General features: G+C 44.6%; 1 protein-coding gene across 1 annotated transcript in view; it reads left to right on the top strand.

The window, feature by feature from the left end:
• Positions 1-295: 295 nt before the first annotated feature.
• Positions 296-22,764, top strand: part of LOC102022265 — a 60,194-nt gene continuing 37,725 nt past the window's right edge. Inside the window, exon 1 of the mRNA XM_005377941.2 lies at positions 296-506. Coding sequence (XP_005377998.1) covers positions 458-506 — 49 coding nt within the window. The 5' untranslated portion in view covers positions 296-457. The remainder of the gene's footprint in view (positions 507-22,764) is intronic.

The following is a 22,764-nucleotide window of genomic DNA, read 5'->3' as shown; positions in this document are numbered from 1 at the left end:
ATATGTGTCCTTGAGAAAATTACTCAACCTGTGCAAGCCTCAAGGACATCCTTCATAATGTTTCCTGCTGAGTGACACAGGACTGGGTCTTTGTTTTCCAGAAGGTTCTAGAACATATGAAACACTCCCCACTTGGGATTGATTGATTTTAAACTTTTGCTAGGTAGAGTTGAGTCATATTTCCCTTAAGTACCACCAGCTCATATTATGCAATTAGTAATCTTAAAGCCACCCTTTACCGAACAACTTATGAGCCTCTTGTCTGCCTGTGGACTCCAGCTAGGGGAGCAGTGGTTATGGGGAGAGAAGGGAGGGTGCTGGCCTCCATGTGGAGCCAGTAACTCACTGTGGACACCACCTCCTGAGAGCAGGCGGTTTCCCCGGCCAGCCAGCTCTCCCCTGGAGCAAAAGGAGAGAGGAAGTTGAGTCTTTGGATCCTTGCTGCCCTGAATTGACCATGGCTCTGATTAGAGGATGCTGTAAGATTCAGCGTCACCAGAAAAACAGTAAGTATTTACAATATTTCCTGTAATGGATTTTCGAAGTTGAACTGCTGGGCTGTGCTGTTTGGGTGATGAGTGAAGAGAAGCATCACAAGGTTATCCACAGAAGGATGAAAAAATTACATAAGCCTAGCATGGTGGGCACATGCCTGTAATTCCTTCTTGGGAGGCTGAAGCAAGGGGGTCACAAGTTCAAGCCCATCCTGGGCAATTTGGTGCCCATTGTCTCAAAATATGTAAAAGATAAAAGAGGCTGGGGATGTATCTCAGTGCAAAGGCCCCAGGTTCAATTCCCCCATATTCTTTACCCCTAGAAAAGTTAAGAGGTGGAGGAGGTAGAAGGTGGGGAAAGATGAATGGGATTTCTGGGCGTGGCCACCTCCGTGATAGACTTCTGGGATAAAACGGAGTAAAGAAGATTTGAGGGTGAGTCTCTATGTGTTGAGAGTAGAAGTCCTTCCTCCAAGCTGTGGTCCTCTGATGTGGAGCCTTCAGGAAATGTAAAGGACTTTTCTTTCTTTCTTTCTTTTATAAAATGACTTTATGACCCTTTGGATTTAGATTTTTTTTTCACTGCTACTTGGTGCTGAGATGGACCCAGAGGCCCAGGTTATACTGGCAGGAGAAGGTTTCCAACTGGTGTGATATTACAGGGTGTGTATATATGTGCTGGCTCATGTCTCCCTTCTGAGGCAAGCCATAGAAACTAGAATTTCTCTTCTGTAAGGCAAGTCGCAGAAACTCAAATCTTCCCGTGCCTTTCCGTCTCAGAGCTGGCCCGAGAGAAATTCCTAGACCTACCTTATCTGATAGTAAACCCTAAGACATGCACTTTAGAAGGTGTCCTGCCCACACCTGGAAGGAGGGAACATGTCACAGAGAGGCCACGGGGAATCTGGACAGTTCCTTCTGGGTATCTGCTCTCGGTCTTTTAGCATCGATAAGACCCTTGTTCTCCAGGCACATTTCTCCGAGTTGTCTGTGCCTTAGTCACACGTATGTGATGTCGGCTCCATAAACATCCAAAGGACAGGGGATGGGGTGCTTCTGGCAGTGGGACACCTGGAGGGTCCCAGAGGGCGGTGCACCCAGAAGAGGGACGGGAGCTCCACAGCTCTCTGCGTCTTTTCGTTTGTGTTCTTTGTAGCATCTCCTAATAACCCAGTAGAAGCGTGTGCTTGAGTCCTTTGAGCCACTCCAGCAAATTAGTCAGGCTGAAGCAAGGGTCCAGGAGGCCCCTGGTTTGGCGTCTGCAGGGGAGGGCAGCCTTGAAGACTGAGTTCTCCTCCTCTGGGCTGTGAGGCCATCTCCAAGTAGAAAGTGTCAGGAGCTGGCAGAGAACGGCTTGCTTGGTGTGTGTGGGAAAACTCCCACACAGGTGGTGTCAGATGGGATCTGTGTGATGAGAATGGAGTAAGAGAAACGGAGTGTAAGTTTATTTTTCCTATTTCATTAGAGCCTGAATCAAGAGGCTCTGCATGCCAGGCATGGTGGCACGAGCCTGTGACGCCAGCTGCTGGGAACACTGAGGCAGTGGGCTCACAGGCATGAGCCCAGCTTGGGCAACTTAGTGAGACCTTGTCTCAAAATAGAAACATAAAGCAGGCTGCTGGAGATGTAGCTCACTGCAAAGGCTCTGGATTCATTCTCCAATACACGAAGGAGGGGTGGGAGGAGAGAGAAAGACAGACAGAGAGACCTTCCTGGTGGACAGGAACATGCAAAGGCTCTTGCTCATGGGAATGGTTATGTGTGAGATGGGTAGAGAGTCAATACACAACAAAGGCTTGTTGCTTGTTTGGAAGGCAGACTTAGTGGTTTCTTCCCTAATTAAAAAAATGCATAGCCCTAAGACTGAGCATTTATGAAGCACTTTCCCTTCCATTGTTTTGCCTCAGTTTCCACAAATCCCCAGTAACCAGGCATAGTGCACTAGTGTGATCCCTACTCAGAAGCCAGGACACCAAAGGGTGTGATGTCACATACCTGTAATCCTAACACTCAGGAGGCTGAGGAAGGAGGATTTCTGTGAGTTTGAGGCCAGCCTGGGCTACATAATGAGTTCAGGGCCAGCCTAAACTGCATACCAAGACCCTGTCTCAAAAAAAAACAAAAACAAAAACCAAAAAACCAGGAAACCAAAGTTCAATGACCTGCCTGATTCAGGGTGATAAGCAGGGCAGGACTTGGGCAAGATCCAGGCTGTCTGACCCAGTTTTCCTTCGTTCTTCCATCTCAACCTGTCTACCGCCAGCGGCACCCCCTCATTCTGCCTCCTTTCCCTCCCTCCCATTCCACTGCTGTCTCAGACTTGAGCATGGCTTTGAGTTTTTATGTCCATGTTAATATTTCAGGGACCTGGACTCAGTAAGTCCCAGGAGATAATACCTATGCATTATGAAATCCAGGAAATAAACCACAAAACGAATACCTGACACTTCTTCCTTTGGCATCCTTGTGATCAAGCTGTCATGGAAAGTAACTGGAGGTGAGAGGTTAGAACATTACCTTGACATTGCTTCCCATTACAAAATGAAATACTTCTTACTATAAAAGCATACTTGAGCTCCCCACGCATGTTCACAGTTAAGTATTTGGCTCAGGCCTGGTGAGTTTTTCTATCAGAAACTTGAGTCATGGGAAAGGAATGTTCACAGATCATGGAGATGACAGAGGCTGGCGACATCTTCGCTGTGCTGTGTGGAGTTACAGAGAGGAGAAACAGATGCCAGGGAGGGAGGCTTCACACCCTCGCACTGTCCCTGCTCATGCAGGTCACCCTGCCATTGCCCAAGTGCTCAGGTTCTTGACCTGATCCTTTCCGAAGAGTTTCATCTTGTTTTGATATCACAGCCCCATCGGTGGAGGAACCAACTGAGCCAGAGCGCCAAGCTCTGAGTGTTGGGAATAGTAAGAATGGATGAAAAGAACGTAGATAAGAATCTGGCAAAGGAGAGAGGAGATTAGATTTCCCTCCTTCTGTGGCATAATATTTAGAAACAGGAAGAAATGTTTTCCAGTATTTTTCCTACTTTTGTGACCTGTCTGGGAGAGGAATCACCAGGTGAAAAGGCAGGGCGCTCCTCTGACAAAGGGCTACCTGTTCCCACCCTCACTCTTTCTGGACTCAGCCTTCCTCAGAGGATCTGTGACGGTCAGGGCTTTGTGATGTGTGAGTGAGTCAAGCCTTAGTTGGCCCCTAGCATTTCCCTGTGACCACATCAGTGAGGCATGGAGGATGGAGAGAGAGGTACGTAGAAAGAGAGAATCTGAGACCTGAAGCGCCCTGGGAGAGGAGGGGACTAGAGGGATGGGTCTGCCGGTGTGGGGCACACCTGCAGATGCAAACCAGAGAGGCTCCTTGGTGGAGGCAAAGGTGTGCAGAAGGCAGTGAGGTTCAAGACCTCCTTCCTGATGCCCCTGGAGAGAACCTGGAACTGAGACCCAACCCCAGGGAAAGGGAAATTGGGGCCCAAATTTTTTAATTTTTTTTATGGGGCCCAAATTGATTGAAATTAAATTTCAGCCACTCCATAGGAGGGGGACTCTTACTAGAGACTGAATTAAGATATATTAAAAAGAAGAACAGTTTTTTCCTGTATCAACAGAACTTTATACCCACTTCAGTAATAATTGATCTACTGGTAGTAAATACTCAGAGCTGGTCTGTGTAACTCCCCCTATGCCTATCCTCCAGTATAGTGCTGGCAACTATGATTGCCCTTTCTAGGGTGTGGGGTAGGTCCTAAGGATGGGAACCAGGGGCACCCTACCACTGAGCTACATCCCCAGTCTTTCTCACATTTTATTTTGAAACAGGTCTCACTAATTTTCCCAGACTGGCCTTGAACCTGTGATCTTCCTGCCTTAGTCTCTTGAGCAGCTGAGCTACTACTAGGCTTGTGCCACTGTGCCTGACTGGTTTGACCACTGGGAAGAAGTTCTCTTTTCCTATTAACATATGTGGTCTAGGACAGTCTGTCCACATCTGAGGTGCTGTGGCAAGTTCTGTTGAGTACATGCTATGGTCAGAGTGCTTGAGTAGGTGCACCTTAATTTTAGAGACCAAGAGCATTAAAAGTGTCCGGAAAAGGGTGGTTAGAATCTTGAGATGTTATGAAATTTCTTTATTTCTTTTCTTTTCTTTTCTTTTCTTTTCTTTCTTTCTGAGACAGGGTCTTACTATGTAATTCAGGCTAACCTTGAACTCTCAAAGACCTGCCTGCCTCAGCCTCCCAGTGCACTACCACACTCAGCAGAGGTTATAAAATTTCTACTTCCACGTCTTCACCTGAGCTCCAGCAGTTTACATCCAGCTGTTTTCTGGACAACTGTTTTAGAATATCCTACCATTCCCTCAAACATAAGCTGTATCCTAATACACTTACTCCTTAGCCTCAGGTTGCTCCTCCTCCTGAATTAATACCTGTACCAACAGCTATGGGCTCATGAAGAACCTTGAATGTCATCTTTGCTGTCCTTCTTTCCCACAGAATCTTTATTTTCCCAGTAATAACGGTGACAATAACCAAGAGTAACTTTTACTGAATCTTTACTATATGGCAGGTACTGTTTGAGACTGTCTTATTTACTAACCTTTAATCCTTCAGGACCACACCATAAGGTAGGCTTTGTTGTCATCCCCCTTTGAAACGTGAAGACACTGAGGTCAGGAGAGACTTAGTAACTCAGAGACACAGTGAGTGAGTGATATGAGGTCGAATCAATATCATACAACCCTGTAATCTGTGCTTTTCACTCTTCATTCAACTATCTTTTTTTTGCATCTATTTTACCAATGCTCCTTCTTTGCCTCTATGTCTCCGTTTCTGTCTTTGTCTCTGTCTCTGTCTCTCTCCATCTGTAGAGGATATACTCACAAAGCCAGAATTTTTTTGTTTATTTTTCTATCCCCAGAACCTAGTGACGGGCTTGGTCCCAAATAGATGCTTAATACATATGTGATGATTGAATAAATGCTTGAAATGATGTCATAAGAAAATGACAAAGGACTTTCCTAGTGAAATTGTCCAGCTGAATAGAAACAGAGTTCGTCTAGACCGGGGGATATATGGCCTGCAGAAAAGATTTAGGGAGGATGTAAGAGTGAAGAGCTGCCATGTAGAAGGAAAAGAAATGTTCCCTGGCGCTCCCTGGCAATGCGCCTCAGCAGTGGTCTGGAAAACGTGGCGGGAGAATGTGTGTAGTTGGGAAAAGTTGCACAGCGTATTGCAAAAAAGGAAAGTGAGCAAATACTTTTGTGTGGTGGAACAAGGTAGGCGACAGAGTGAAAAGCTGTGCTTTGGCAAGGTAGTAATTAGAGCCACGGAAGTCCGGTCTTGGTGGACAAGAAGGAAGAGGTCTGGGTCCGCTAGGATTATTGCTCAACAGAACAGAAGCTGCCTGTTTTTCCTGTTCTTGGACAGCTGTTGAGTTGTGTTTGGGACCAGAAGTCCCTAAAGCCTCTGCACACTCTAATAGCCACGCATGTCCTTCCCCAGGGTCTCTGTCTTCTCACAGTCTCTCTTCTCCCTCCACAGTCAATGGTCCCTGAAGAAACATCCCTTGTCTCTGGGCCCCCAAAGCTCTTCCTGACGTGAGACAACATGGCTGCTGGCAGTGGGTGCCCTGTTGTGCCACGCCACCTGCCCTTCTGGCCCTGGGCTCCCGCCTTCCCTTCCCCAGTGGAGGCAGTGTCCGCTGCTGTTGGTTCACAGCTGGGCCCACTGTTAGGCCCCGCTCTGAAAGCTGCCCCAGTGGAAGGTGCCTCACCTAACCCGAGGTTTTACTGCCCAACCCCTTGACAGATCTATGCTAGGGGCCAAAAGCCTCGTGCTTCCATCTGGGACGTTTCTACAGGCGCTTCCCAACTCCAGAGCTCCGTGTGGCCCATCGTTGCCTCTGCATCCCCTTAGTTTGTGCCGCTACCCAGTCCCGCTTCCCTCCATCTTTCTCAGGTGTGGCTGCTGAGCACTGTCCAACCGTATTCATCGCCTAAGGGTGATTTTAAACGAGTCACAGACGAGGTGGCTTCAAGCAGCTACATTATTCTGCTGTAGTCCTGGAATTTGAAAGGTGGAAATCAAATTGTTGGCAGGGCCATGTTCCCTCTGCAAGCACTAAGCGAGAATTTTCCCAACCTCTCTCTTGGCTTCTGTTGTTGCTGGATCCTTGACATTCCTTGGCTGGTACATGCATCACTCCAGTCTCCACTGCCTTTGCCTCCTGGCGTTCTCCCTGCGTGTGGGTCTGTTTTCAAATTTCTCTCTTATAAAGATACCAGGGATATTGCACTGACAGTGGCCGCCCTTCGGCAGCACATCCAGTAAAATGCATCTTTTTTGTTTTTATTTTAAAAATTAAAAAACTAATAAAACAACAATGAAGACAAAATCAAAACAACACAAGAACAACAAAAATGATACATGACCTCAATACAAAATGATAGGAATTAACAGTGCTTGCTACATTACATACTGTTATCTTCAACAAAGTTGCTCAGTCCACCAGATATAAGAATGTAAGATTGATCAAACAATCAAAGACAGTAACAAGTAATAAAGACAAACAAATAAACATTGGAAATGATGCAGAGCTTTACCATACAAGATGATAGGAGTTCAACAATGGTTCTTATACTGATATTGTTGTTTTCAGATCAGTCATTCTGATTACCAGATTCAAGCATGCAAAACTGGTCAAGAAAAGTGAAAATTTGAAGCACTGACTGTTCCTTTCAATAAACCACAGACATCAGCAATATACCTATCCCGGCTATCCTTGTATATACATATAAATTTTGTTTTTCATTTTAAAGAGAAAAAAGAAAAAATCCCAAAACTGCAAAAAACAAATACCTAAACAAAACAGCATGGAGAACAATAAAAATGATACAGAATTTCAAAACATGGTGATAGGATATTAACAATGGTTGTTATATTACCTAATGTCATCTTCAAAATGGTTGCACATATAACCAGATATAGGTGTGCAAGATTGATCAAACAGTTACACGTTAACAGTTCCTATCAATAAACCAACAGATATTAGTAGTACAGTTATCCTGTCTATCGTGTGTTAAAATGCATCTTATACCTGCAGATACCCTATTTCCCAGGGAGGCCTTAGTCGCAGGTTGGGAGATCACACTTCACACTGTCTTTGTGGTGGGGACACCATTCAACCCACCAAAAAGCGGTTGCTGGAAATCTCCCTCTCAGAGCCTGATCCATGTATGTTTCTGTCCACAGGTATGTTTGTCCACTGCAGTGACACTGAGCAGAGTTATGCATCCACACTGTCCTGCGTGAGGGGAAAGGTGGAGAAAACATTTTAGGAGTGCCGAAGCAAGCAACAGGGAGAGGAGTGTTTCCTTGGCCATCTGAGGGGTTAAACCAAGGGCCTTCACACTGGGGTACATCCTCAGCTTTTGTTTTTTTAAGATCACGGGCGGGGTGGAGGTCCTCTCTAAATTGCTAAGTTGCCCAGGTAGGGCTCAAATTTGTGGTCCTCCTGCCTCTGCCTCTCATAGTGCTGGGATTACAGGCAGCATGCGACCATGCCCACCATTTCTATTTTATTTAAGAGCTCAAGTTTCTTTTAAGTGATAAGAATAATTCATGTGCATTAAAGGGTGTTGGAAGGGAGGGAATAAATAGAAAAGTAATTCAACCTCCAAACACATTTTAAACATTTTTATATTTCCTTTTATTTTTTCCATGTTCTATTTCTATATGACCAAGATCACCAATTTTATATGCTGCTTGTTTTCATGTAGCACTATCTCCAAAGTCTTGATCACTTTATTGATTGTATAATCTCCAATAAATGGATATGCTGCAGTTTATATAAATCACTCCCCTTTTGTTGGACATTTTGCTTGTTTCTGTTTTCCCTCTATTTTAAATAACATTTCTACAAGTATCAGTGTGCTTAAATGTCCTTTCTACATTGAGAATTTTATTAAAATTGATGCCACAAATGTTAAAGGATATAAATTCCTCCAAAAAATCTTTTATTTTTATTATAAAATAGTACATGGTCATGGTGAGCACTTTGAGGGGAAAAATAGATTTTCTCTTTCCTAAAGCTACTCAATTCTATCCTGCCTGAGGGCCTTGGCACTATGTCTTCTGCGGAGAGTGCTCTTCTTCCTAATTTCCCCATGGTGAGACTTTTCAGGGTTAGCTGCTACTTCCTAGAGAGATCGTCTTTGACCTGAAATTCAGAGATACCAGCCATCTCTATCAAATTACTTATAATTTTTTCCTTCCTTCTTTCCTTCCTTCCTTCCCCTTCCCTTCCTTGTCCCTTTCTTCTCTCCCTCTCTCCTTTCCTTCTCTTTCTTTTTTTCCTTAAGTACTGGTAATTAATTGAACCCAGGGCCTCACACTGAGCTACATTCCCAGCACCACCCCACACCCCATTTTGAATTTTGAGACAGAGTCTCAAATGTTGCTAACTTAGCCTGACTGAGCTTGAACTTTTGATTCTCCCCCAGCCCCCCAGAGTGCTAGGATGTCACCGTAACCAGCTTACAATTTCTTGTAATGGTCAGTATCTGAAAATTTTCTTTTTTATTTGTCTACTTTCTTTTTCTTTTTTTTTTTTTTTTTATTTTTTCTCTGGTACCGGGAACCGAACTCACGACCTTGCGCTTGCCAGGCAGGCGCTTTGCCGCTGAGCTAACTCCCCAGCCCCTATTTGTCTACTTTCTGTCTGTGACCAAGGCAGCAGGAATCCGGTTTGTCTTAGTCAACATCAGAGCCTCAGCACTGGGCCCAGAGCAGGGTGCCTGATAGATGCTTCTAAAGGCTTGTGGGATGGAAGACATTTGCATTTCAGATCCACAGGCTGTTCACCAGTGTTTCTTATCTTGTCCTTTTTAGTAGGGTTTGAAGCACTTACCAGTATCAAAGAAGTAAATCTTACCTGTCCTTTCACACCTTCTATGTGTTTGCTTTTGTCACACAGTAGCTGACTCACTGTGGGTACAGGAAAAAGAATACCGGATTTTGAGAGTTTTACCCAATGCGAAATATGAAAACACCAAAAAAAAAAAAAAAAAAAAAAAAAAAAAAAGAAATGTGAAAATAAACAGACAAAAGAAAAAACAAATAAATGTAGAATATGAGGAATTGTTCAAGGAACTAACTTGGTATAAGTTATACTTGGTATTTTCTTGAAGATTAAAGTTAATTTGTAATTTTAATTAAAGTTAGCTAATTTTTTTTCCAAGAAGTTTTGTGGTTTGGGGTCATATTAAAACAAGTTTCCTGGTTTTGTATAGGTTGGTTCCCCTTTGTTGAACCACTTTGGCCCCTACCTTTCTCAGTGAGCAGAATGACTTTTACTCACATAAACTGGAAATATGGCCTGAATTCTGCTGTGACCGTCTATATGCTGTACTGGGTCTGCTCAGAAATAAATACTAAATGAGATGAGGACTCAATTTTAACTGTTTAATAAATGTTTAAGCAGGGGCTAGGGATTTAGCTCAGTGGCACAGTGCCCGCCTGGCAAGCGCATGGGTGTGAGTTCGATTCCTGGTCGAACATATTTGTTTGGAAAAAACAAACAAACAAACAAAAAAAAAGTTTAAGCAGTATGATAATATAACATTTACTAAAAATGTCAAATATTGACTAAAGCTAAAGTAAATACTACTTATATTAGCAGTGTATCTGGATAGTCATGGAACTAAATAAAACAGATGGCAATTATGGAAAAATTGAAGATTATATAAGAAGACATTTATTTAATAAAGTTCCATCCTGAGAATTGACATCCATTAATTTATTTAATTTTTTTTTTTTTCCTGAGAGTGGGGTTTCCCCTCTGGTTTTCTTTACCAGGAAGGGGACCTCCAGAAGGCTCTAATGAAAGAGCAGTAGAAACTTGCTAACTCATAGCACTGTATTAGGTATAGTGACTCTGTATGTCTACTATTTGAATATTTATTTATTTATTTATTTATCTATTTATTTTTATTTTAAAGAGTAAAAGAAGGATAACATAATAATAGGAGGGGCTTACCAAATTACAGAAAAGTGGTAGGAAATTATCAATGGTTATTGTTTTACATATTGTTATCTATAAGGTAGTTTCTCAGGAAAACAAATAGACAAATGATAGTGAGTTACAGACAAAAGAGGTAGGAGATTATCAATAGTTGTACTATACTTAGGTATCTTCAAAGTGGCTTCTAAAGAATATAAATAGAACTATACACTGTACCCGTGATGCTACACCCACGGCTTCTGGTGCACAGGGAGCTAGCTTCCTGCCTCGTAGGCCCCTGGCGGGAAGGCCTCCAGCGCATGGGGAGCCATGGCCTTCCCGCTAGGGGCCTACGAGGCAGGAAGCTAGCCAGCCGGAAGACCGGTGCTCCCCGCCCGTGGCTCCCTGTGTGCCGGAAGCCCCCCTTCTGGGGGCCTATGAGGCCGGGAGTCTATTTGAATATTTATAAAACTAGTTGGCTCTCTTACCCACATTTCCAGGGTTCTTTAATAAACATTGATGGTAAATTGGTACATTTATGGTAAATCAACTGCTGATGTCTGGCTGAAATTTCTGCATTTTGTTTGTCCCGAGATTCCATGACTCTTGCCCACCATGGGTGTAGCATCATGGGTACAGTAAGCATTCCTCCTTGTTTAATGACTGAACGGCTTGAGAGGCACTTTGTGTTGATCTCTGGCCTATGGAATCATGTCATATTTTAAGGTTTTTATTTGTATAAACCATTGCTGCACATTCTTCTCTACCAGAGCCCTGCATTGAAGTCCTGCTGGTCTACTTATTGTCTGTCTCTTTATTCCTGTGGGGGCCCTGGTCCTGCGGTCTCTTTCTCTCTGCTTACCCCACTCTTTCCCATTTTTCAAGATAGTAAGTCAAGCCCAAGGTCTTCTGAAGCTCTCCTCAGCCCACAGTAATTTTTTCTTTTAGGGGGGAATCTTTTTTTTTTTTTCATTAGTACATGTTTGCTGTCCGTGATGATTGTATGCATGGAGCCACAGTGACATACCATTCATCCTTCCTCTCTTGCTCTTTCATTCTGTTGCTGGCCTCCCTGTATTCACCAGGAGAATCAGCCACCATTAATATGTCAAACCAGCTTCCAGTCACCCAGGAGCATCTATAAGCATGGCTGTACCGATTCCTAGGGTTGCGGTGACAAAGTGGCACCACAAGTGGAGTGGCCTGAGTAGCAGAAATGTACTGTCTCACAGTTCTGGAGGCCAGAAGTATGAGGTGAAGATCTTGACACCTGGTTTCTTGTCATCCTTGAGGGAGCTAGCTGTGAGGGGATCAGCCCCGCGCCTTGCCCCTTCCCTCCGGCAGTTTGCCTGCAGTCTTTGGTTTATGGTTGTTCGCGTCACCCTGATTTCTGCCTTCATCTTCACCTGGTCTTCCCTGTCTCCGCAGGCGTGTTTGTCTCAGCACAATTTTCCCTTTTTTATAGAGACTTCAGTCATATTGGATCAGAGCTCACACTGGGAATATCATTTTAACTGAGTTGCTTCTGTAAATACCCAAGTTAGGTCACCATTTTGAGATACTAAAGTTTAGGACTTCAACTATTTTTGGAGGAGGGACAATTCAACCCGTGACAGTGGCCCACATGAGAAGTGGCTTCATCACCAGTTTACCACATGCAGTGGAGTCTTTGCCTGGTGACTTTTGGTGTGAGGCTCAAAGGTGAAACACTTAGGTTTCTGTGCCTGTGGCTTCCTAGAACCCATGGCTGGTGCTGTGTGAACAGTGGTTTCAGGTTTTAGCTGTGGTAGGAGATGAAAACCATAAGTTAGCCTAGGGCTCCCCAAGTGAGTTTGGGTATACTTAATTTTATTTACAAACATCTTAATTTTATTTATAAAAATTAACTAATATTGGTTTATAGGCCATAGAATATAAAAGTAAGAATGTGGGCTCTGGAGACAGATAGCCCCATTTGTTTGTTTGCTTCTTTCTTTCTTTTTGAGATAGGGTCTTGCTATGCAGTTCACGCTGGCCTTCAACTTACTGTGTAGCCCAGGCCAGCCTCAAACCCGCAGCAGACCTCCTGCCTCAGCCTCTTGAGTGCTGAGATTATAGGTGTGCGCCACCACGCCTGGCTCAGAAAGCCCAGTTTCAAATCCTTGCTTTGCCTCTTACTAGGTGTGCAACCTAAGCAGATGCCTTAAACTCTCTGTGTGCCTCAGTATCCCTGTCTATGCAATGGAAACTATAATAGCTCTAACGCAGTGACATGAAGATTAAAGAATGGAGCACACACGTGGCCCTTCGCACAGTGTCTGGCACATAGACTGCACAAAAATGGCCGATACCGTCACCCTGTATGTGTCTCTGCTTGTGCTTAGTACAGGCTCTGCAGGAGGGAATGTATAGTGGTTGGCCTTCCACAGCTTGTGGTCTAGAGGCGCACTCCCTTGTTAGGTGACTGGGACTCGGTGTTCTGATCCCTCTGTTATTGACATTGAGCTCATCTGCTTTGTAGTTGCCCATAAAGGGAGAGAACTTTGCAGGAAGAGCTGGGCTACGGACCTAGCCCTGGGTCTTAGCCAGGACCCTGTCAGGATCCAGGAGCCCCTGGAGGTGAGTCATCATCGCCTGCCACTGCCCAGCCTCCCTTGCTTGGGGCAGGGATTTGGCCAGCTGGTCCCTCCCTTGGTGCCAGAGGACTTGCGTGGCCAGCGTCTAGTACTTACCTGCTTCATCCATTGCGGCCCGATAGGAGCCATGTCCGTGTATGTCCAGGGTTTGTTGGGGGCCTGAGTGATCTCTCTGATTGGTACTCAGTCCCCCTTCAAAGCAGGGTGCGAGCCCGCACACTGAGCGGGTTTCTTCAGGGAACTTTGTTGAGGTGTGGCTGTTGACCTGGGACAGTGTGGGATGGTCTTGCTTGGAAGAGCTTGGAAAGAGGGACTGACTTAAACAACAGGGACTTAGAGAGGCTATGAGCAAGGCCGTGGAGGGTCCTCCGGCACAGACAACTGCCCGGAGGAAGTCCTGGGGTGGAACCTTCAGGTTTGAGGAACCATTTGCTAGGCTGATGCTGGGGAGGAACAAAGGCTGAATCTCAGGGGAGCTGTTATGATCTCAGTTTGCCTCACAGAGGAAAATGGCCAGTGGTGAGGCCATGAAGGGACCACAGTCTTGAGCCTCACTGAGAACTGTGTGCTTTGGTAGTTACTGGGACTTACTGAAAAGGTTATTATGTGGTCAAGAAAACCTTTGTTTTTATTATTATTTTTTTAGATGGGATCTTGCTATGTTGCTTAGGCTGGTGTCTTAACTTCTGGACTCAAGGGATCCTCCTGTCTCTGCCTCCTGAGTGCTGGCACTATAGGTATACACCACACACCTGGCTTCAGTTTATTATTATGGTGTTAGGGGTTCCCTGGAAAAGAGGGATGACTCGATTATTGAAGGAGAAAGAGTGGAGAGTTTTAACACTTCTTATAATTTTTATTTAACATAGGGTCTGTATCTTTATATATTTATAGTTCTCTAAGTGTGGACAAGTTGAAGCCAATATGGGTTTATAGGTTTGGAATTGGCACTGCATCTTCCTAAAGAAATGTCTTCTATAGGGAATGAAGCAACTCTACAAAAACCTACGAAGCCGGGTGTGGTGGCGCACACCTGTAATCCCAGGGCTCGGAGGCTGAGGCAGGAGGGTCGTTGCAAGTTTGGGACCAGCCTGGGCTACAAAGTGAGCTCAAGGCCAGTCTGAACTACATAGTGAGACCCTGTCTCAAAAAAAAAGACAACCCTCACCCTCCAAAACAAAAACGTACTTAACCCACATTGTATCTCTGGTACATGATCATGCCAGTGTTACTGTAAAATCCACTCTAACATAGTGTAAGGCGCATTACCAGGCAGGGCCCTTAAACTCCCTTCCACAAGGAGACCTAAGGGCATCATTATGAGCAGTGCCAAACACAAAGAGTCCCCTTTGCAGGGAGACCGATTCATGGTAGACCTCAGCGTTGTATGGAGCTTGCCAGCCTCTTTCTATGAGGAAGCACCCTCCGCGTCCCAGTTGACCATCAGCTGGAGCACGTCTCCATCTCCTAGGCCCCGAGTGCCACTTTCTGGGCTTGGGTCCCTTGGACTGCGCCTTCACAGTGGGAAAGGGGAGAGAAGGCGAAATGTGAGGAGGAAAGGAGGCGATGGAAGCCGCACCGGCATGACTTAAAAACTTCATGTGCCTGGTACTTTTCACTGTCATGGAGGAGTGGGTCTTATTTCATCACTTTCAAAATTTAAGAAATTGAGGCATATCCATACAACACTGGCCAGACTGTAGAACCACGTAATGAAAAAATAATGAAGTAGAAGTGGGGCATTTCAGTTAGCGGTGGAGGGAGGAAGCTGGGCCTGGCTTCCGAGAGCCGAATGTGATGACGGGGAGAATTCCCTCTTTCATCTGGTTCCTGCCCAAGTTTCCTGCATGCAGGTCAAGCTAATGGTGTGAGGTGTGTGACTTCCTCAGGGTAAGATGGAGGAAGTGGGCTGTTAGGGAGCAGGCTGGGGGATCTTTTCTTGGAAAGAACTAATGCGGTTGGTTGCTTGAGACTGACAGCTATGGTCTCCATTTGAAAGGACCAAGCAAGACCTTTATCCTAGTCAGAGACTGTGAACATAGAATTTACATGTTCTTCTCACTTGGGAAAGAAGCTTACAAAATTTGTATACCAACTCTTTGTAGGAAGAGAAATTTCAGTCCCTGTTGGATTCCAGGTGTTGAGAAGCCTTTCTGTTCTAGGAGATGGGGAAGTGAAGGGCGATTTGTTCGGAGCCCTCTGTCTTCGCCAGCCCTCCCGCCGCCTTGTTCTTGTTTAACTTAGTTGTTCCTGTCATACAACAGTGGCTTTCAGACTTGTCTGTCCTGCAGCACTGAGGGGAGAGCAGCCTGGATTAAGCAGGAAGGAAGCTGTGGGTTTTTAGTGCTGATACTTTTCAAGCTGTTTTCTTTACGTTCCACACTAGCCTTTTAAAACTTTTACTGTACTATTGTACATTACTTAGGAGTCTATGTTGACAATCATTGCTAACACCAGAACAGCACAGACTTCATTTACAAGGCCCTGTTTTCTCTGGGTTTGTGCTATTTCTTGCTTTTTAAATGGGGGTTAGAATACCCAAATATTAAGGAGATTCAGAGTTTTGGAAAGACATACAGAAAACTATTAACAAGGGTACTTACAAAGTATTGGCCTAGAAATCCAATATATTTTGTATAGGAGGTATGATTTAAAAATACAGTGAATATAACTGTTGAATGTCATCCAGTGGAAAGGTAAGACCATCAGTAAGAGAAGCAGCACATTGAATCTTGGTAACTGTTTGACAGATTTCTCTTGTTCAGTGCAGCCAGTTGTTTGTGAACTATAGTTGGAAGAAGGTTTGTTTGTTTGTTTGTTCAAGGCAGAATTCACTATGTAGTTCAGGCTGGCTTTGAACTCACTATGTAGCCCAGGCTGGCCTTGAACTCATAGCAATCCTCCTGCCTCAGCCTCTTGAATGCTGAGATTATAGGTGTGTGCCACACACCTGGCCTCAGGAAGGTATGCTTTAAAGTGTACTGTTGTAGTCAAGGTTTTGAAAGGAGAATAATTCCATACAGAACTCACAGTTTGTAAGATTATTTTACAATAGCTACCCAAAGAGTCATATACAAAGAGAGCACAGGAAATCTGTCCATAGAATCTGTCCAAAGAATCCAGCTGAGGGCCTGAATCCCATGCCAATGTCCTGCATGAGTCCAGCTGAAGATCTAGAGTCCATGGCAATGTCTCCTGCAAGTTTGTTTCATGGATCTGTGCTGGGAAGGCCCAAAGGTCAGTGGTGGAAGCTAGAAAGTCTGTGCCAGTGGGATGAAGGGTCTGTGCTAGCAGGCTGAGGGATCTGCACTGGAGCCAGGAAGCAACACTTAAAGTAAGAACCTCCCCTGAAAGGCACCACAGCCTCTTACTTAAAGTAAGAGCTCCCCTGAAAGGTACCACAGCCATCCCCAGCAAGAGCAAGGTCCTGAGCTTCTCCAGTTATGATAACAGCAGAGTTCATACTAGGAAAGCCAGCATGACAAGCTCCTCCAGGAGAACGAACAGCTCTCAACAGCTTCTAATAGCTCGCAACAGCTTCTCTTCTTCTCCAGTTCTGCCACTTACGCTGCTGGCAGCAGTCCCCAGGTGGGCCTCCCACACCCAGCAACGCACTGGTGCAGTTCAGCTAGAGGTTACAAGTTGACCACCGGTTGTCATTCCACCACTTGTACTATAAATCATGGACCACAAACAGTGTATTAACATGAAATTTTGTTGATTTCATTGGAGTTGTGTGGTTGTGCCATTTTCACGTTCTAGTTTTTCAAGTAATGTCATCACAAAAGATGAAACAGGGGTCTATGGTTATGATCCTGAGACCAGGCTTCAGAATTCTCAGTGGATATCACCCCATTCTCCTCATGTGAAAAGTGTATCAATCAACATCCAACATCAAGGTGATGTTGAGTGGCTTTTTTGACCTTGATGGAATTGTGGGAGCTGAGTTTGTACCCACAAACACTATAAGGAACTCTGGATATTTTAAGGGCTTGTTCAAGTGTTTATGAAATTATGTGCATAGAAAATAGCCTGAGAAATGGGTACATGGTTTCACCCTCCATCATGACAATGCTCCGTGTTACACATTGCTTCTGGCCAATTTCTATCAAATAAAGACCTCAAAGTGTGTCCCCATGGACCTTATTCACTAGGTTCAGGGCTGTATAACGTCTAGCTCTTCCCCACAGTCAAAATAACTAGGAAAGGTAAAAGTTTTGGGTCCATTCAGGACTTTGAGGCAGTCATGAGAGTGCAGCTAAAGATACGAAAGAGGACTTCCAGAGCTGCTTCAGACAGTGGCAAGAACTATGGGGTAAATGGGTTCAAAGTGAAAGCAGGTATCTTGAAGAGGATTAATGGCAATGGGTCTTCTATTATAATACAAATTTAAACATGTAGTGTTTTGATCACACCTTATCTATACCTTTCTAGACTTTGTCATTTTTTTTTTTTTTCTCATTTCTTTATTGCTTTGGCAGTTTAGTTGTGTGTGTGTGTGTGTGTGTGTGTGTGTGTGTGTGTGTGTTGTTTTATTTAGTTTTTTTGAGGCAGGATCTTTCTATGTAATCAGACTATCCTTGAACTCACTATGTAGCCCAGGCTGACCTCAAACTTGTGGCAATCCTCCTGCCTCAGCCTTCTGAGTGCTGGGATTACAGGCGTGTGCCACCATGCCTGGCCTATGTAGTCATTTTTAATACTGCAGTAAGTGTCAGTGAAGCTACAATCTAAAGCAAGATGTAAAATCTTTATAATTGCATTTAGCCATGTTAAATCCATCTTAGCCCCCCTCCCTGACCCCTGGTAATCTCCATCCTGAATTCTATGCTTATTTTTCCTTTGTATTCTTTTTTATAGAGTTTTATTGTACATGTTCCTAAAAAGTATACATTTTATTGTAACTGCCTTAAATTTTATGAACAAAAAGTAGGAAATGTGGTTTCTCTTGGCACTTAAGTTTTTCAGTAGTTATTCACTAAGGTTTTGAAATTCATCCAATTGTTTGGTTCATGCATTTTTGCCTGTTGTCTAAATGCCTTACCAAGGGTATTTTTGTACATTTTAATAACAACTTGTTTAAATGAGCCAAACATTAATGTAATTATCAAAAGGGTTACCGTGTGCACTAGCAGAGTTAAAAATAGAATTTGTATATACTTCAGTGGAGAGTAATATTGGCCCTCACCTCTTCACGTACAATCTTTTTGGATCCCGGGTGTTTGATGTCCAGTTTTAACACCTTACTGAGCTTTCTTTCTGATTTCTAATTAAAAAGCCAAGCTTATTGGAGGTATTAAATTGTGTAAAAGTTACTAGCAGAAGTTACTTGAGGGGCAGCATAACAGCATTCCACATGAATTGTACGAAGTTCACATTTTAAAGGAATGTTTAAACTTTCCTCCCTCTTAACGTTTTATAAAGCCGTATTTATTGTAAAGCCACCGAGTATAAACTGTTGTCTCTCACCTTCATTTCCTCTCGTTTTCCAACCCCCAACCAAACCTGGGCAACATTTCTGTTTTGTGAGGTATATAGGAATGTTCTTCATTTGTAATTCAAAACAGCATTGATAAGAGTTTTATGCAAATCGTGCTGAAGAAACTGTTCTGGTATCTCCTGCATGATGAAGAGAATTATCTGGGAAAATTTCCCAGGGCCTCTAGGCCAGCTGTCCTCATGACCTTTGCCCAGGGAAGGGCTTGGGGGGCCTGTAGGTCCCCAGTGATCCCCTTCTTGAGGCTCCTCTGTTCCCAAGAAGCATCGCTTGGACAGGGAGAATTTTTGGTGCATGCTCGAAGGGGAGAGCTGGCCCCGCCTCTGCCCTAGAGAAGCATTCAGGGATGGCAAGAGATGAGAGCTTCTGGGAAGAAAAGAGCAACTAGGAAATGGTGAGAAGATAAAGGACTGGCGATAAGAGGCAAATGAGAAAACCATTTCCTGCCAACATTGTGAAAAGTGGAAGAAATAAGTCAGCTTGCTTTGGAGACAGAAATAAAAGCAACCAGGTGAAAAGAGACTTCGCTGCTGCTGTGACGGTGTTTTACCAAGCTGAGGAAAAACTCACGGTCATCCACGATACTGGGCCAGGGATGTGGACATGCTCTGTGCAGATCATCAGAAAAGACGCCTGCCACCGCGGTGGGGTTGCAAAGCCTCCAGGAAAGCTCCCTCACCCCCAGATGCTCCCACCGCTTAGTTCCTGACCTGAATAAAGGCCGGAGGCTGAGGGTGCTGGGGCAGAGAGGGAGCCTGCCCTCCACTAACTGGACTGTGCCATAAGCTACTTCCAGTAGGAGGAGGGTGGACACCTTTGCCAGGGCTTGTGTGGGTCCAGAGGAGGCCTCTTTCAAAGCTTTCCAATTGTTGAAAGACCACCCAGAAAGAAGAGGCCATTCTGCTCTGCAGTCCATTCACCTTCGTGGGATGCAGAAAGTGGCACCTCTGCAGGCAGCCTCGTTGTCACCATGTAGATAATGGCGCAGCCCCTGAGGCCATGGCTTGGTGGGTGTGACTTGGAGAGCCAGACGTTTTCTCGAGAATTTCAGATTCAAGTTCAGTACTAAACTCAGGGGATTCCTGATCCCTGCCCAGAGGAGCAGGTGTCTTTCATTTTATTGTTTTAAAATGTTTATTTTAAAGAAAAAGAAACAGAACACAAGAAACAAACAAAAAACAAAATTCCAAAACAATATGCTGGGAGAGTAGCAATGGTTAATACATTGCATATTATTGTCTTTAAATTAGTTACTCAGAGTATGAGATATCAGCATTTAATTGTCCAAACAATATTAGCACAGACCTATCTTTTCAGTGAACTGGGAGAAATTAATAGTGTAACTATTTTAACTATCTTTTGCTTTTCCCTTCCTTCTTTTTTCCATTCCCCCCAAACCACTTTCTCTTTCCTTTTGAGGTTTCTTCCCATTTTACAGTATCTATTGTACATTTTAGATCTTACTTATTCTTTCAGTTTCTCACACTAGGGAGACAATATGATATTTACACATTGGCATCTGATTTATTTCACTTATGAGTATAGTCTCTAGTTGCATCCATTTACCTGTAAAAGTCTCTAGTTTATCCTTCTTTGTGGCTGAGTAGTACTTCATTATATAAAAAGACCACATCTTTTTTATCTGGTCCTCGGTTAATGCACATATGGGTTGTTTCCAAGATCTAGCTATTACAAATTGTGCTGCTATAAACATGGGTGCACATATATCACTGAGGTGTGATATTTTTAATTCTTCTGGGAAAATACCCAGAAGGGGAATAACTGGGTCAAACAGGACCTCTAATCCTAGTTTTTTTGGCGAATCTCCGTGTTGATTTCCCAGCAGTTGCATCAGTGTACACACCCACCAATAGTGGAGAACAGTTTCTTTTTCCCTACAACCCCTCTAGCATTTGTTATTGATTGACTTCTTGATGGCAGCCATTCTTTCCAGGGTGAGATGGAATCACAGTGTTGCTATAATTTGCATCTCTTGAATGACCAGTGATGTTGAACATTTTTTCATATATTTATTTGCTGTTTGTATTTCTTCATCTGAGAAGTGTGTATTCATCTCCGATGCTCATTTTTGGATTGAGTCTTTAAATTTGGGAGATCGATTTTTTGAGTTCTTTATATGTTCTCGATAATAAACCTTTGAGGAGCAGGCTTCAATGTGAAGCTGTCAGATATTTCTACCTTACTGTGAGTCCATGGTAAGGGTTTGGAATCCATCCTGGGTACCAGCTTTGGGAGAAGGCTAGGGGCAGAACCGGAAGACCACACCACTGAATCCCCTCTACAGTTTTGTGCCAGGCTGCCAGAGACTAGAGCAAGGACCTGAGGGGAGAAGCTGCGGAGTGGAAGCCGGCAAGGCCAGCGGGGGCGAGGTAGGACTGAGCTGAGAGTGCTCGGAAGTTGGCTTCCGTCTGGATCACCAGTGACAACGGCCCAGACCAGGCCTGGAAATGAGCCAACTTCGGCAGCTCCCAGACTTGCTCTCAGGGTCTCTTGAAATAGTCAGTCGTTCACTCTCTTCTGCTGTTTTGCTTTTGTTCTTCTTCCTTCAGTGCTGGAGATTGGGCCCACGGCCTTGTACGCATTAAGCAAACACGGTGGAGCTCTAACCCCAGCCCTGTCTTTTGCTTTCTAGAGTATTTCAGCACAAAGTTTGAGGAACTTCAGAGCCTCTTGCAGAACCAAATGAGGTTACCAGGCAGAGAGCTGTGGAGAAGGAAGTTCTCAAGCTCAGTTTGTATGTTCAGACAGGAGCTGGATTGTTGAGGGAGCTGGCTGAGGAGAGAAGTCTTCCCATCAGAGGGAATTCTGAATTTAAATACATGATCATGGTGCCAGGGTACTGCCTAGGAATTCACTTAAAGCCTGGAACATCTAAAATGCAAAAGGACCTTTATTCCATCGGGTGCGGTCTCCTCTTACTGCTGGTGGAGACCCAGATCCTAGAGCTGTTAAGTGACTTACCTGAGGTCGCACAGCTAATCGCAAAGATAGAACCTGGGCCTCCCACCTCCAAGACGGAGCATACCAGGAAGCAAATCTCTTATTTTATTCCATCTCCAAGTTTTGGGATAAACTGTATTCTTAATTACAGCTAAACGTTTCTTTGGAGTGTGATTGGGTAGCATGTCCCCATTCACTCGTTCGCTCTTTGAACAGGTTTAATTGCTTCCCTGCTGCATGCGAGGCCCAGTGTCCATGTGGGGGGCACGAGCACGAATTATTTCCTACCCCCAGGAAGAATGGAGATGAGATGAGGCCGGGAGACACAGCGGCCAGCCTTCACAGTGCGTCAGGAAAAGCGTGGGCAGGCGAGGTGACACGTCTAGGAAAACACAGTAGTGGATTATCTAGATGGAACAGGGATACAGGTCAGGGGAAGTCACGTACAAATTTATGACCTAGTAGGGATATAGTTAGTTGACTGGAACATAACCTTTTGATAATAAAGTTCATTCTGCCCGAATTGTTGAAATATTTTGAAGAAATTTGGCAGTGTGTTGTTCTTAAGTGTGTCACACCACCAAGGATTGTGGTGTTTGTTAGGTTTTTGACACAGAAGAAGAAACAAACAAAGGGGGAAGAAGCCCTTTACTCTGGACCCGAGAGGAGAGGTCTGCGTGCAGCACAGGGCTCCTCTGAGGTAGACACAGGAAGCTGGGGGTGTATGAGGACTCTGACTAGAGGCCGAACTTGAGGGCTGGGCTCAGTGATGCGTTGGGAGCTGAGTGGGGCTCACGCGTGGGAAGGGTAAGAGGAGGTTGTATTTAGAGCTGGGGGAGAAGAAGGGGGAAGTGGTCATTTGGAAGATAGGCTGTTGTTTTTGGGCTTCAGCCGTGTTAGAGCACTGCCATAATGATTCAGCAGTTCATACTCGGGCAGGAACCTATCAGTCTTCAGTCCCTGGTGGGACACAATGGAAACAGCTTGTAACCTTCAGAGAGAGGCCGTTATATGTGGTCATAAATGGCAACCAGGCCATTAATCTCAAATTATCCCTTCTCGTGTTACTTCGCGTGTGTGCTTCGCCCACTAGTTGGCTCCTTGATGTAGCAGAGTCGTGCTAAGTACATTCCCACCTCAGGCCCCTCCCTCTGCTCACTTGCCCCGGGGTGGGGTGGGGGGGAGCCAT

This window comes from Chinchilla lanigera, unplaced genomic scaffold (assembly GCF_000276665.1).
Source record: "Chinchilla lanigera isolate Chin_1 unplaced genomic scaffold, ChiLan1.0 scaffold00010, whole genome shotgun sequence".
NCBI lineage: Eukaryota > Metazoa > Chordata > Mammalia > Rodentia > Chinchillidae > Chinchilla > Chinchilla lanigera.
This window is presented reverse-complemented; position numbering and strand designations above follow the sequence as displayed.